Raw genomic sequence first — 16179 nt, forward strand, 5'->3', positions numbered from 1 at the left:
GGAAGAACAAATTGACCCCCTCTTCCACATAGCAGCCCATCAAACACTTGCAGAAAGCTAAAATCCTTCCCCCAAGTCTTCTCATCTTCAGGATAAATATATCAGGTTCCTTCAAACAATTCCCATATGGCTATATCTTAAAGTCCCTCATATCTCGGTTGTCTTCATTATTAATGTCTTTCTGGAAACGTGGTGTCCAAAACTGAACACGATACTCCAAATGCAGTCTGACCAGGGCAGAATAAAGCAGAATTATGACTTCCTTAGTGGTAAAAGGAGGAACAACAGTAAATCCTACTTCATGTTTAATGCAGCTTACGTTCACATTACCTTTTCTTAGTTGCAATGTCACATTGTTGATTCATACTGACTTTTCAGGTCACTAAAACCCTCATATCTTTTTTTTTTTTTAAATGAACTGTTACACAAAACTCTCCAATCTTACACTTGTGAAGTTGACTAAATCCAACTATAAGATGTTGTTTGATTTGTTTTTTTTTTTTATTTTTTGGTCTGGAACTATTATTTCAACAGAACAGAGCTCTCTCGGTGTGGAAATGCCCTCCATGTATGCAGATCACCTACTCTTATGCAACATATAATCTTACAGAGTTGCCTAGGGACACTAAAAAGTTCAGTGATTTGTCCATGGTGACACAGCTAACATATATAAGAAGAAATTTATCTCTATTAAGTTTCAATTTCTTAGATTAAGCCAATCATTCTTTATGACTTAGTCATAAAATGTATTAGCTAGCTGTCCTAGCAGTATCTAATATATGACTTCATCTAAGTCATCAATAAAAGTGTTACACATCATAGATGCCTAGGCACTCCACTAGAAACCTTCACTCAGATAGACATTAATGACTACTCTGGGTTCAGTAATTCAACTCTTTCCAAATATACCTAAATATACTTCTTTTGTTTAACACAGATTTATCAATTTCTCCATAAGAATAACATAAGATCTTTTGTTGACTGCTTACTAAGATCTAGTTAAACTATACCTAAAACATTCTCGTGATCAATCAGTGTAAAAACTCTATCCAAAAAAAATAAGGTTAATCTGGCATGACCTGTTTTTGATGAAATAATACTAAAGTTTTATGATTACTTCTTCATTTTTTAGGACTTTAAAGAAAACCCCTTTAATAATGTGTACCCGGTTTTATGTCAGGAATGAATGTTAGGTTCATTAAGATAGCTCTTTTCTCTTCTCTCATGAAAACTGGAAGAACAATTGCCCTTCTTCAATACTTTAAGTAATGCTGAACCTTCTTACTCTCCACAATCTTTTAAAGATTATTGACAACAGCTCAAAAATCAAATCTACCAGTACACTAAGATGTAGTTCATCTGAGTCTATTGACTTGAATCACCTCTCTATTACTCTTATTTCTTTGTCTTTTCCAATTCAAAGACAATTTTTCTTGGCAGTGAAAACACTGTGAAAACAGAAGCTAAATAAGAGTTGATCATACATCTTTCATCTGTTACCATCATCCCATCTACCCAATCAGGGATCTTTATTCTTATTTTCATCCTCCATAAAGTCTGTTCTTTTCCCCTAGCAAGCAGGGGTCTTTCCTTTCTTTGAACTCATCAGAGCACTTTCTTGGTCACATCCATTTTCATGCCCAACTTTGTATTATGTTAGTTTGGTTTGTCTGGTTTTTTAGGTTGTCCACTCTTCCACTAGACTGTAAATTTTTTGAAGGCAAGAATCATATCGCAATCTTTGTATCTCCCTCAATGCATGGCACAGTGCCTGACACATAGCAGTCATTTAATGTTTGCAGGCTGACTTGGACTTATGGAAGTATTGCAGTATACTACCCTGAAAAATCTTTTTTGTTAATTTTATTTTGTTTTAAGAAATGTTTCATATCTTGGAATATGGAGTCATTATAAGTAGCCAAGAAACTCAAGTTCTTCAATATACAAATTCTGACCACTAACATTTAGTGACCTCCTTTCTCTTATTTCCCTGACAATGTGAAGTTGATGCCCCTTTATGTCATTTATAACTTTTCATTCAAATAGTATGATTTGGGCCACTGGGTCAAAATGCTGTATTATCTCCTTATTGTTAAGCAATATTTCTGGGTCAGTTGGTTTATTATTAGCTTTCTCCCTCCCCCCCATCCAGTTAAAGTAAAGGTTAGTTCTGTATAGCTGTCCCATGGCACATAAAATGAAATATGGACTTGAGATGGGACTACTTGGCAAATATTGTCTAGCAGGTATCCCAAGAATTACCATTCAAAACAAAAATGAAAACATTCTTTACCTAAAGTTTCAATAAAACAATTCGAGTAGATCTATATAATTTCTTTCTCTTTTTCATTCCTTCATATTATTTGCAGCTCCCAGACTATTACTAATAATTGAGTTCTATTATTAATACTACTAATCTGTGCATTTTAATCCTCTCTGTGGGAAAAGGAAGATAATTGGGTTCAGATTCTATATAACATATTCTCATTCTTTCTTTCCCTTTACCCTTCATCTAAAATACATGCCAAGCAATACTCTGTCAACAGTCAATTTGTTTCTTCCCTTTCGTTAATGCAGTCTATCAATTTCCCTATTATGTTGATATATCAATTCCACATTTTTCACATTGTAAAATAATAACTGCCAGAAGACATTTCTGTAGTTTTTACTCAGTTTTTGGAACCTTCTCCTGATCATTTTGTAACATGAGGAAGATGTTTACAGCCAAAAAGAAAAAAAGAAAAATAATATTTTAAAAACATCAATTGTGAGAAATCAGTCCTTTTATACTCCCCTGCATAAACAACAGGGCGTCATATTAATGGATACTATTCAGAGATATAGACTTATGCTGCATATGTGGTTAATCATCAACTAAACTTAATAATGAATAGGTCTGGTAGCAATAAAATTTTTAAAAATAATATTTGCTTATACAATGTCTTTTTATTTAGGTTTTAAAATGATATTTCAGCCATTCTGGATATAAACAGTATATCAAATGAAAGAGTTGTTGGTGCTATCTCACTCCACAAATTGTCTAGAGCAGAGACCATTTCAATTTTGCAGCTAGGTGGCCCTGTGGAAAGAGCACTGGCCCTGGAGTCAGGAAGACTCAAGTTCAAATACAGCCTCGGTTATTTACAAGCTCTGTAACCCTAGGCAAATTATTTAAACTCTCTAAGTTTCAGTTTCTTCATCGATAAAATGGGGATAATAACAACCCCTAACTCCCAGGGTTGTTGTGAGGACAAAATGAGGTAATATTTGTAAAGTTCTTTGCAAACCTTAAAGATCTACATAAATGCTAGCTGCTATTATGGTAATGATTTGTATCCCCAGGGCTTAGCACAGTGCCTGGAACATAGTAAGCACTTAATAAAAGTTGATTGATTGATTATGATGATGATGATTTGTATCCCTAGCACCTAACACAGTGCCTGGAACATAGAGGACACCTAATAAAGGCCTGTTGATGGATTTACTTTGATGAAAGAGAAGCTTTAGAGCTATACCGTTTTTAGCATCCTGCTCTTCTACTCAGAATTTATACCTAGACCCTACTCAATGACAGAGAAAAACAATATCCCATCATTAACAGATGCAAAACACTTATCTAAGCTGAACCAGTCTACTTTTCTGATTAAATTAGTTTCTTTGAGTATTTTGGGTCCTTATCTTTCCTCTTTTCAGGAAAGTAGGTAAAGATTTTGATTTAAAAGAGTTTTAGATGTGTTTCAGCCAGTATGAATAAGTAAAATTAATTAAATCATAGTAGATTATATCAACAAATAACTTTATTATGAATTCTACTTAATTATGTCTATAAGAACTTGAACTTAAGTTTTATTATAGAATAGAGGTTCTTCACTTTTTTGCCCCATGGACTCCTTTGACAGAAGTCTGGTGAGGTCTATCGACTCCTTCTCAGGACAAAGTTTTAATGCATAAGATAAAATGCATAGGATTACAAAGGAAACCAATTATATTGAAATATGGCTCTCAAAAAAATGTTTTAACAAGTTCATGGACCCTAAGCAAGAATTCCTGCCTTAAATCATAACTTCAGTTCAGATAACCTGTCCACATGGAGGCAAGAGTTGATTACAGATTCTGAAATTACCAACTCACTAGCTTTGTGACCCTGGGCAAGTCACTTAACCCCAACTGCCTCACAAAAAAAAAAAGTCTCAGAGATCAGATTCTGAAATTCCCTAGCCAATGTACATAAGAATGAAAGGTCAGGTTATTAGAGGTTCCCCGTGATTTGGTCTACCTGGCCCTTATGCTGCAGGAGCCACACAAATTAAATGCAATCCTGAAGCAGTTCTGCAACCTTCAAACCTCTTGGGGCAAATGTGAAATTTACTCAGGTTTGGCCCAGATAAATGGGATTCCCAAGGGCACTCAGAGCCCAGGTGGGTCAATCCCTGAGAAATTTGGATACCACTTCTGCTATTCATGGCACCAATTCCATATGGAATTTTCAGATATGAGCAAAATCTCTAGGGAGAATGGTCTTCCTTCTCTAAAGTACCCCTTAGAATTTCAGACTGGTCCAAGTCAAATTTTCTAAGGGGGAATAACACCCAGAAAAATTTCCACAGGCCCACTCCCAGAAGACAAACTGCAGGTATCCAACCACTTCACAGGGGCAATGAGGTAATAATAACAATAGAAGTAGCAATAATGACAACTCACATTGACATATTATTGATATTGCTAAGGTGATTTTTTTTTGCAGTTTACAAAGTAAGGTGCCTTATAACAACCCTGCGAGGTAAGTAGTATAAATATAACAAATACAAATAGAACAAATATATGCTAAGTGTCATTAACTAGAGAGCATGGTGCTCATTTAGCTAATACAATGCCTCTGACTTCAAAGAGTTTAGGAGAGGGATGAGACACTAATACAGACCCTACAATACAGAGCTAGGTGGTGCAGTGGCTAAGTTTTGAACTTTGTGCCAGAAATCCCTGAATCTAAAACCTGCCTCAGATACTTAGTAGTTGTGTGACCTTGGGCAAGTCGTTTAACCTCTCAGCTTTATTTTCCTCATCTGTAAGATGGGGATAACAATAATACCTACCTCATAGGGTTATTGTGTGGATCAAATGAAATAATATATATAAAGTACTTTGCAAACCTTAAAGTCCTATATAAATGCTAGGTATTATTATTACAATACATGATATTATATGGTGTGGATTACAGAGCAGAAGCAATGATGTGAGGTGTGAGCTGTGAGGATTGCTCTCAATTGGGAGTATCAGGAAGAGTTCTTGAAGGGATGGCATTTAGGCAGAGGAAAAAGGAGAAGTAAAGGCATTTTAGAGTGGATAAACAAGATAGACTGGGTAATTAGTAGTCATGATAATAGCTAATTATATACAAGTATTTAACTGATTCTAAGTATTAGAGAAAGAAATTAATTGCCTCCAGGGGCTGTTAATACTAAATGGTGCTCACTTTCATCTGGGGATTTAGGGTAGAGTCATTCATTAGGATAAAGATTTTATACGCCTTATAATTTCTGGAAAATGTATTACAAAGTACTTAAACCTTCTGCTCTTCCGTGCATATCTGATTACTTCTTTAACTTTTTTTTTTTACTTTGAACTTTCAATGACATAGTAAATAGAGAGAGCTGAACTTTGAGTCAGGAAGACCTGAGTTCAAATCCTGCCTCAGCTTCTTACTAGTCTGTGGCCCTGGGCAACCCCTCTTGGCTCAATTTCTTCACTTGTAAAATGGAGATAAGAGATCCTACTTCACAAGGTTGTTGTGAAGATCAAGTAAAATAACATATATGTAAAGTTTTTTGAAAAACTTAAAATGCTATATAATTTTTATTATTATTATTACTTCTGTCTCAGAAAAGGCCCATCTTTATGGCCCTGGGTAGACAAAAGTGGAGGAAACTTCTTTTCACTTATTCTCTAGTGAAAAACTTACTGACTGGCATGCCCTTGCATTCTGGGCTTGTAAATATCTGTAAAATTGGAGGTTTTTATGCATTTAAAATACTTTTGTTCCAAGAATAACATTATGAATTTTTTATTTAAAATAATTCCAATATAGTCTAAAAGGCTGTTGGTCAGTTTGTTTTAGAATGATTTGGAATGTTTCAAGTGTCAAACATTGAGAAGATATCTTCTTTTTTCTAAGATATTAGAAAAAGATACTACTATATTTACATAGCGCATTCCTTCCACCCAAGTGAAAGCTTTGGTGTACTTTTATTTTTTCAAAAAAAAATAAAATGCCAAGCAAAACATTACTGATTGACTGATTGATTTTTATCCCCACTAAAATCACTGCTTAGAACTATGGAACCAGAGCAAATGGGTCAGAATTGTCCCCAGGAGCATGTCCAGTTTGAGATCAGGTTGAAGCTATGTCTTTTCAAAGCATTTTGTGGCATGGGAGCAATGCAATCACTCTGACTAGGATTCATGGCTAAATCCATCTTCAGAAGCCTTGAAAATGCATCTCTAATGCTAGCCTCACCTCATTCAGAGAGGGCAGGTTCTAGAAGTCAAGCAATTATGAAGCATTTTGAAACTGTCTAGACCGTATTCCTCTTGGTAGGTAAGCTTTTACTAGCATGTTTGCTATATGCTTAATAATCATCAGCTAGATGCTCATTTACCTTTACTCATCTAATCATCAGCCTATTCTTAAATTGAGGGTATCAGTAGTTTTCTTTGAACTCTCTCTGTCCTTCAAACCCTTTGCTTCAAAAGTATGAGAGGAAATAAAGTCAGAATTAAAACTGTTAGTGAAAGCTAACATCTACTAAGTTAGACTTTTGTATACCTGTGGCTGCTCAGAATTACATGAAAAAATGAAGCAATGTGTCACGTCTTGTTACAAGCAGATGCCACATGACTGCTTGAGTTTAAGGAACTATGGTAACCTCAAATATCTCTGTAAGATTATATTTGCAGAACTCATGATAGCCAAATGTGTTGGTACCTCCTGGTTCCTTGGCCTGTAAGCACTTTCTTAAGATGCAAAAAACAAAACAAAACAAAACAAAAACAACAACAAAAAAAAAAACCTAATCCATGAAAGGTCTAATGAAGTGCATGAGCAAGTAGTCCTCCAGGAAGGTTCAAGAGATACTATGAACATAGAATTCTGATCATTACAAGCCTAGCTATGGCTATGTGAATAGCCACACACACACATACACACATACACGCTGACACACTGACACACCAACACTCCCCTCCACTATAGCGAAAAATTGTCAATATACTTTCTTTGACAATTTTAACATCCTAATCAGGTTGACTATATAACCAATCCAATGTGTTCAGAAATACATACAGCCCCCTCAAAAATTAATACAACCCCTTCTGAGAAAAGAGCTGGGGAGAGAGGGTGTCTATTCAAGGCTGACCCACAGACAGCCTAATATCTCCCTGGGCAAGTTGCCGTATCCATTTTACACATCTGTAAAATGGGAATAAAGGCACAGTCACCACTTAAAGGGTATGAAAATTAGCCAATAAAATCATGGTGATTCCCTTTATAATATAAAGCCACTAGCCAGTTATAGCAATAAATTCTACATAAGAGTTGAAGATAAAAAAGTGCTTTTACAATAAACCCCTTAAGCAAGTTGTGGAAATGAAAATGATTTACTCTGGGAACTTTGACTGTGTTACTGTTGAATCATTTATCTATGCCAATGATTTGCATACTAGAAAAACTAGAGGTCCCCAGTGTTCCTTTCCATTTCTCCCAATGCTTAAAGCTACATATACATTTGATTTCAGGCCTGCCTGATGTTCCTGAGCTATAAGTTCACTTCAATATTCATCCTCTATGAAATCAAGTAAGTCTGAACCAGGCTTTAAATGTAGGAGGCTTAAAGATGGAATATATTTCAAGTAATGATTCCACAGCCAGTTTGGCAATAAATTCAAATCATGACATGTTTTTATTGGTAAGTAATATCTTATTTTCACTCTCCAAGTTAAGCTATAAAAATATGGACAGTTTAGACTCTCTTGAACCTAAGCCCATTTTTTATAGCTTAAGAATATTTAATGATGTTTCATTTTAGTTACAATGCTTTTCATTGAAGGATTTCAAAGTACCTAATAGCAGTAATCAATTAAACCTTACAACATGTTAAGTTAATATTAACTCATTATTAGTTAAATTTAAACCAGAATACAAATATGTGATAAATTTCAAAGTCTGTGTCTGTGTTTTGAATGTTCAGGTGTCAAGGCTGAGCAGGATTCATAGGTGCTGTTTATTTCCATTTCATAAATTACAGCATTTACAAGAATACTGGAAATGGTATACTATATATCGATTATCAACTATAGGACTAAAGATCTTCACAAGCAGTTGGTTAGATTGGCATTTCACATTGATGGAGCTTTTCACTTTTAAAGTCTGAGAGAGAGAGAAATAAAGGAATTTTTTTAATTGGCCTTGACCATGAAGAACACAATTGACTCAAAGGGCTAGCCAATTCATAAATGAAAGGATTTGAAAAGATTTTTACAGGTTAGAAATTGGAAAAATATGATATGATCATATTACTAAATTTAGGGAGCTGTGGGTTTGAGGAAACAGCAAGCTCAATATGAGTCACTAGTGGGATATTGCAGCCAAAAAGTGTCCAGGCATAGGTAGGTGATGGTCCTGTTGTATTCTGTTTGCCCTAGTTTGATTGCTTTAACAGAAGTTGAAATATAACTGTTACTTATGCTACAAGTGGACACAGACTTGTTTTCAGTTTTGTAAACTAATCAAAAGAGGCCCAATAAAATTCATCATGAAGACAGAGCCATTACGTTCACTCATTTGAAAGATCTTAGACCTTTGCCAACATATTCATTATAGGGATAAAAGGTCTAAGATTTGGTGGTTATGGTCAAAGAAATAGGGAAGGAGTAATGAAAACAGCCGAGAAGCTGGAGAGCTCAGGCACCTAATCTCATGAATGCCAGACTTGGTTTTGCTTCCTCCCTTTGCCAGCCTCTTCAACACACTCATGCCACAGCCTCTAGAAGCTTCTAAGGCCTTTGCATCCGACACAAAGCAAGGGGGTCCAATGGCTCAGGGCCTTCCTAAAACCTTTTTTTTCCTCTGAGAAAGTCTGGCAGGTGATCACGTGAAGAGGGAAGCTATGTTCGTTTCATGGGAGGGCCCAAAGAACGGGACGTTTAGAATCATCAACGGGCACCAGATTTCACACACAGGCTTCTGAGATGCTGAACACGGGTGAACATGGTTGTGCTCAGGTGCTCTTAGGAAAAGGAAGCAGTAGATAGGATGTCCAAACTACTCCCATCTAGCTTGTTCAAACTTTTGTGTGGTCATCAAGCTATAAGACTATTACAGAAGTTTATCAGTCTTTAAAACATTATGGTGGACAGAAATTTGACCCTGCTTAAAAGGTGGTCTATAGGATGAAAGGAAGTTTCCCTAAAGTCCCCTCAAAAAATGAAGGAAACAGACTTCTTCAAAACAGAACTTGCACGTGTCCACTTAATGTATCTATTTTACAACAGTTGATTACCTCACAGATCATATTGTCTCATTGATCAAACCAAATAATATAGGCAAAGCATTTTGTGTTGCTGCCCAGTTGTTGTGCCAGTCTTGTCTGACTCTTTGTGAGGCCATTTAGGGTTCTCTTGGCAAAAACACTGGAGTGGTTTGCCATTTCCTTCTCCAGCATGCAAAGCATGCTATTTTACTAGGGATAAGGAAAAGATTTATGATTTCATTAGTATAGGAAACTTCCAGATGAGGAGACTGCAATCCATGTAAATCTGCACTTTTCTCTGCAATTTATATAATCTTTGAGAATTGACCAGAACACTGAGAGCCTAAGGAACTTGTCCAGGGCTACAAAGTTGTCTGTATCAGAAGCAGGGTTTCCTGGCACAAGCCCAGCTCTATTTACTATCCCATGCGTCTCTAACTCTATAAAGATCAGATATTTTAATTATGATTGCTTGACAGGACTGTTAGGCTTTGTAAACCAGGAAAAACTATGTAGATACATGTCATTACCACTTAATTTTTATTATCATCATTAGTTACCTTATTTGGGATTGTAATGTGCTTTCTTTTTACATGGCATTGGATACACTATGGGTGTCATCATCTCCTGTAAAACACAACTATATAAAATCCTAATATAACACTGTGAACCTTGGAAATATATGGAAGTATATGCTGTAGCACCAATGTTATAAAGAGGTTTCATTATGTCGCTTTTTTTATTTGTATGTCTTAGAATGCAGCAAGAATAAGAAATAATAGAGGGTCCAAATACTACATTAGAATCCCAGAAATGTTTCTTCCAGATTCTAAATCTGTTGATCCAGGGATATTAAAAATAAACAAAAGGAAGACCTTCAGAATATAAATTAGATGCATGTACAAGTTATGGGTAAATATGCCCAAGAATACCACATTATGAAGTACAAAGGGGTAGTGATCCATATCAATGGAGGGACCACCCGCACATGGGTGCAACAGGAAAATCCACCAAAGGACTGATTACAAAGCTGCCACAGTCTAGTTGAATGATAGAGATTGGCAATATTTATTAAAGTTGTCCACTCCATAACTAAAAGTACCTGTGAAAAGGTGAACAGATATCATGACAACTGTGTACCACAACCATATAGATAGTACTCAGGATCTTGACTTGAGTTCAAATCCTGCCTCAGACACTTACTAATTGTGTAATCTGGGCAAATCATTTATTATTATTGTGAGGATCAAATGAGGATTTATATATACATAAAATAGTACAGTTCCTGTATATTATATAAAGGGCTTTGCAAATTTTAAAGTACTATATAAGGATAGTACTATATAAGGATTCTCTAAGGATAAAAAGTCTACAAAATGAAATATTTATCTGAGAAATATTTATCTGAGGAGAATAAATTAAGACTCAGCAGGGTATGGAGAAGTTAGGGGGATACCAATTTTTTTTGCCTAGAAGTTTTCTGGTTTAATAATAATACTGGTCAACAATTAGAAAAACATGAGGGGAACTGAATTGCAAACTTTCAAGGGTGTTTTCAGTGGGGGAAGAAGGCTAGGGGGAATGACCTACTCTTTTCCCAAATGAATTAGGATTCTCAATGTGTTACTTTTTCCTTTAAAAATAACATGAAATTTTAAATATTAACCTTTTGGGACTTTCCAAAGACTTCCCACCTCATGGTTAGTAAGGCAAAAACTGATATTTGGAAGGTGCAATCTTAACTTTAGAGGTTAACGTCAAGGAAAATAATCAGGCCTTTCCACCATGACATGGTCACATTTCCACCATGACATGGCTATGAAAGATGATTTGGCTAATATATGGATCTGAACCAGTATGGCATTATGTTCTCAGAGTGAAAACATTAATACAGGCAAGGATCATCATGACATTGTAAATAATTTGAGTATTCAGAAGAGTACTTGACAATTCTAGGAAATTATACCATTATTAAGAAAAATAATTACTACCAAATATATAAATATTACACTATTAAGGGAATATATAATGAAAAGAACAAAGTAGAGTGCTGATCAGTTCCTTCCAAAAATCAGAAAATATACTATTCTTAAGTTTTAATTTTAATTATTGATGCTATTAATGAGTTCTAATGGCTAAGTAAATGAGCAAAGACTCTAGCACATTGGGTAGACCTCAGTGGTGAACTTATGGAAGGACATATACAGGATAGGCAGGCTTGGATAGGTTATATCTGCATTACTGGAGGCAATACCCAGGTGGATGACATGACAGATCGATCCATTTGAGCACCTGCACACAACACTTAGAGACTGCTTCAAAGGGCTTTCGCATGCGTTATCTCATTTGACCTTCCCCTTAGCCCTGTTAAGCAAAGTGGACAAGGCCAGGTCTTTTTATTTTCATTTCACAAGGGAAAAAACGAAATCTCAAAGAGATTAAGTGATTTGTTCAAGGTCACATGGCTAAGAAATCAGCCAATCCAGGCTTAAAATCTAGGTCTTCTGATTCTAGTACCCCTAGATCTTTCTACTCTGCCCCATGATAATTCACCTCATGCAATAATGGATGCTAAATATTTTCAGCACTAACAGAAAAGCTCACATATCTGACATTCTTCTCTATTTTATGGTCGTTGGTCAATCTTATCCTTGATATCACCTTCATTTTAGGTATATTGCCCCCTTGGCAATCTTCCTCTATCCTCACTACAAGTGAAATATGGCAGGCTCAGTTGGCAGGACCCCAATCTATAAACATTAGCCAAGAATACACAAATGAAAAAAAAAACATTATGAAAGAACAAGGGCATAATTTGCTGTCGTCAAAACCCACCCTTGGCCCCTTTTTGTCAAAGGGGGAGGATAGCTGACCTCAGAAGACTCAGAGGAAATACCCAATGGTAGCTAACTGGCAGGACAAGTCACACAGACCTAAATCCCATTGTACATTTCACCCACCATTCAGTACTGTACTAGCTTTGGGTCAAACACCTCTTTGTCTACAGCTCTCACTGCCCTTTATTAATCAACAAGTAAGTCATCACTTTGCACCACTAGCATCACCTAGGTATAGGGTTTTTGTCCCTCTGAAAATACTAGAAGGACTTATAAAACAGAAAAGGGGCAGCACTATGATTCTAAGAATGAGAGGTTAGAAATGCAGGTGGGGCAAGCAGGAGAATTCTGCAGCAAAATGAATCAATAATAGCAGGAGTCCTGTTGGGCACCAGTCAAAAATTTTAATAAACTATTTCTAAAGTTTAAGAACACCTATTTTTCATGCCTGGCTTTCCTCCAGAAATTCAGGCCAGACTTGATTGAGTGTGAGTAATGACTTTTACAGCCAGCAATGATGCCTTATTTCTCCTACAAATTTGTCATTCTTAGCTATGAACTATGGCATACACTTAACACATCTGCCAATGGGAGAAATTAGAACTGCTTTCTCCCAAAGTTCATCTGTAGAACTGTAATAAACATCAAAAGCATATTTTTACTGGACTGGATATAAATAGCATTGATTGGGACCCAAGATATGTGGATTCTGGTCTCAATTCCATCTATATGGCCCTCTATATTCAATCAATGAATAGCATTGATCAAGCACCAGTTGTGTGCCAGGCACTCCACTGGGAATACAAAGACAAAAATGAAATATTCTCTGACCTCAAGGAGGTTATGGTTCTATCACAGTAAGCCACATTTCTATTTCTATTTTCTTACCATGCAAAATGAAGATAATCCACATTATAGTAATATTGTGAGGACAATTACTTATTGCATCTGAATTGCATTCTTATATTTACACATTCTCCCCCAAAGAGTATAAATCCAGGATATTGTTACTTTCATTAATCTACTTTCTCTGAGATGGGTATGTCAGTCTGTCAATAAACATTGATTAAGTGCTAGGGCTAAGGGCTGGGGATACGGAGAAAGGTAAAAACAAGGTCCCTGCCTTCTGAGAGCTCCTATTCTCCTGAGAAGTATATTTATACATAAAGTGCTCTATTCTTTATTCTCATACTCATATCTATCTTATGGTTGGGGAAAATACCTTCCTGATATAGCCTCTCCTATTTCACTGAAATAGAATCCAAACAAATTAATTACTCTAGTGTTTCTAAATCCATTGTTATAATTTCTCTTGAGACTTGTGTTCCCAAGAGCCTCTTCCAGTGAGGTCTTTTGTAGCTGGGGCTGTTAACACCTAAATGGAACCCCCAAACATTAGGTATTACAAAATGACTTAGCTAATGGCAGGTACAAATGGTATGCCCAAGTGGACCTCATTTCTCTCCTCTCTCTTTCTCTTCTTTCTTCTTATCCCACTCCTCATTTTTTCCTAACCTTGCTTTCTCCCTCACTTATAAGTCTTAGGCCTATTGGTAGTACCTAGTAGCATCTACATTCATTTCTTACTTAGCCAGCCCTGTGGTATTCACGGTATTCATGGTGAGAAGAGTTATTGACCCCAACCCACTTCCAAGGCCTGACCAACCTGAAACTATAGAGGCTAGAGAATTAGCTGGTAATTTTTTAAAATAAATATAATGATTATGCCTATTACAGATAAAATAATATAACACAAATTAGAATCTACTGCTTTTAAGTTGATAAATGGCTCCGGCATTTTTGTGATAGGACTACTTTACCACTGAGAATTTGTACTACTTAGGCAGGATTTGTTTTTTAAAATGTTGTTTTGTCTACTTAAATTTTGCATTCACTGTTAATAACCTTCATTTGCAGTTACCGCTGTCATTTCAGACCAATTTAGTGATAAGCTTCTTCATACATTAATACAAAACTAAAAAAAAAAAAACCAAGTATTGCTGTTGACTTTTCATGACTCATGGGATCATAGAATTAAAGCTGGAAAAGACTTTAGAAGCCACTGAGTTCAATCCTCTCATTTTATAGAAAAGGAAACTGAGGCACAGAGAGGTTAAATGAATTGTCTAGGGTTGCACAGCTAGTAAATGTCTGAGGCAGGACTAGAAGTCAGTTTTCTTGTCAACTCCAGTATCCTGATGGTTTAATATTATAATTTTTACTATGCCTCTCAGTTATAATATACTACTGGAACAATCTTAACCACTCTTTGCCTCAATTTCTTAGTCAATAAAGTGGAAATGATATATTTGATATAGTTGAAGATGTGCTAGTAGGAGAAAAGCAAAGATAATTACTCCAAGTTGGATTTCTAATATCAAATGGGCCTTAGAGGGAAAATAATTTCAGGGAGCTTATTCAGATTTGGGGCATGAAAATCAGTTAGCAGACTATCTTTCATGCAGCAGCCTACTTTTTTTTTTTTGGACTAGACCTGTGATTTCATTGGTAGAGGAAACACCCAATGTGGAAAATCCCTCCACCAGTGCAGATAAACACCTACACTGCCACCTGTAGCTTTAAAAGGTTACCTGGGACAAACCCTAAGAGATTAAATCAGTGGCCCAGAGTCATGCAGCCAGCGTGTCAGGGAAAGGACTTGCTCCTATAACATCTAACTCTGCGGTTGGCTCTCCATCAACCACATCATAATGCTTTTCCTAGAACTCTAAATTATTAGCAGTACTTCATGGGTTCAAAGAGAAGTTTGGTCAGCTACCAAACCTTCATTGTAAAAAATTATGCCTATGCCTTGTGTATCCACCAAGAATTATAAACTTTTACCTTCTATGAAATTCACCCTGGAATTTTCAAACTCAAAATGTGGTTTTGTTGCATTATGTAGTTCTACAGTCAAGTAAACAATAAGTTAGCACTTAGATACTCAATTCAGATCCTCTACCTCCATTACGGTGATTCTATGTTGCCTACTACAAGAATTAAACTACATTGTATTGGAAGAACAAATAAGGGAACATTACCTTAACACTCAGCAGCCTGATGCCAGTTCTTGACGCTTTCCATTGTCGTTGAGCAGTTCCATTGCAAAACCCAGTTTTCAGTGCCTTTACCACTTTGTAAGCTGTCAAAATCCTCGTCATTTTGAAGGTGAAGATTGCAACTAAAACTGAACAGAATTGGATGAATTTTAAGGGACTTAGTCATGAAACTTTTCAATTAAGGTGAAACGAAATTTAAGGGTAAGGAGGTGCAGTCTTACGGTTAAGCCTGACTGCACATTCACTCTCTGTTGAATTCCTATTCATTCTGCCATTAAATGTCTTTAGCCATAGCTCCTCCTTCTCTCCAACCCCTCTTCCTGATGTAACTTCCTGAGATGCTCCATGGCCATGAAACACAAATTGCATCACTTCAAATACCAACTTCTACTGAAAATACGCAAGCACTGTAGAAAACAAGTCACCTTCAGAAATTGCTTATGCAGCCTAATAAGAATGATCTAAACACACAGGAAAGTCTTAAGAATAACATATAATTCGGATGTTAGTAACACCTAAATGACATTAAAAGGTGAAAGTCTTTTCTATAGAGAGGAATATTGCCTACTTTCCTACTGATTAAATTTTGAATGCTCAAAGAAACCTGAAGTCTTATGATGATATGAGGAGTATAAGAAATTGGCAGCCAAACACAATATCATTTGATAAATTCATATTAAAGGAAAAGCAACTTTTATTTTCAAAGAAAATAAAACTAATTTTGTGCCTAGTACTTTGCATAGGTATGTATGCATATAT

The 16179-nt window shown here is 36.0% G+C and overlaps 1 protein-coding gene across 1 annotated transcript in view; it reads right to left on the reverse strand.

Annotated features, from left to right (window-relative positions):
- Positions 1–15670, reverse strand: part of CPS1 (carbamoyl-phosphate synthase 1) — a 156515-nt gene extending 140845 nt beyond the window's left edge. The window contains exons 1-2 of the mRNA XM_027873827.1: positions 15642–15670; positions 15403–15548 (exon numbers count right to left, since the gene is read on the reverse strand). Of these exons, the coding sequence (XP_027729628.1) occupies positions 15403–15522 (120 nt within the window). The 5' untranslated portion in view covers positions 15523–15548; positions 15642–15670. The remainder of the gene's footprint in view (positions 1–15402; positions 15549–15641) is intronic.
- Between the last annotated feature and the right edge of the window lie 509 nt (positions 15671–16179).

Source organism: Vombatus ursinus, unplaced genomic scaffold, assembly GCF_900497805.2.
Source record: "Vombatus ursinus unplaced genomic scaffold, bare-nosed wombat genome assembly UNPS02014802.1, whole genome shotgun sequence".
In the NCBI taxonomy this organism is placed as follows: domain Eukaryota; kingdom Metazoa; phylum Chordata; class Mammalia; order Diprotodontia; family Vombatidae; genus Vombatus; species Vombatus ursinus.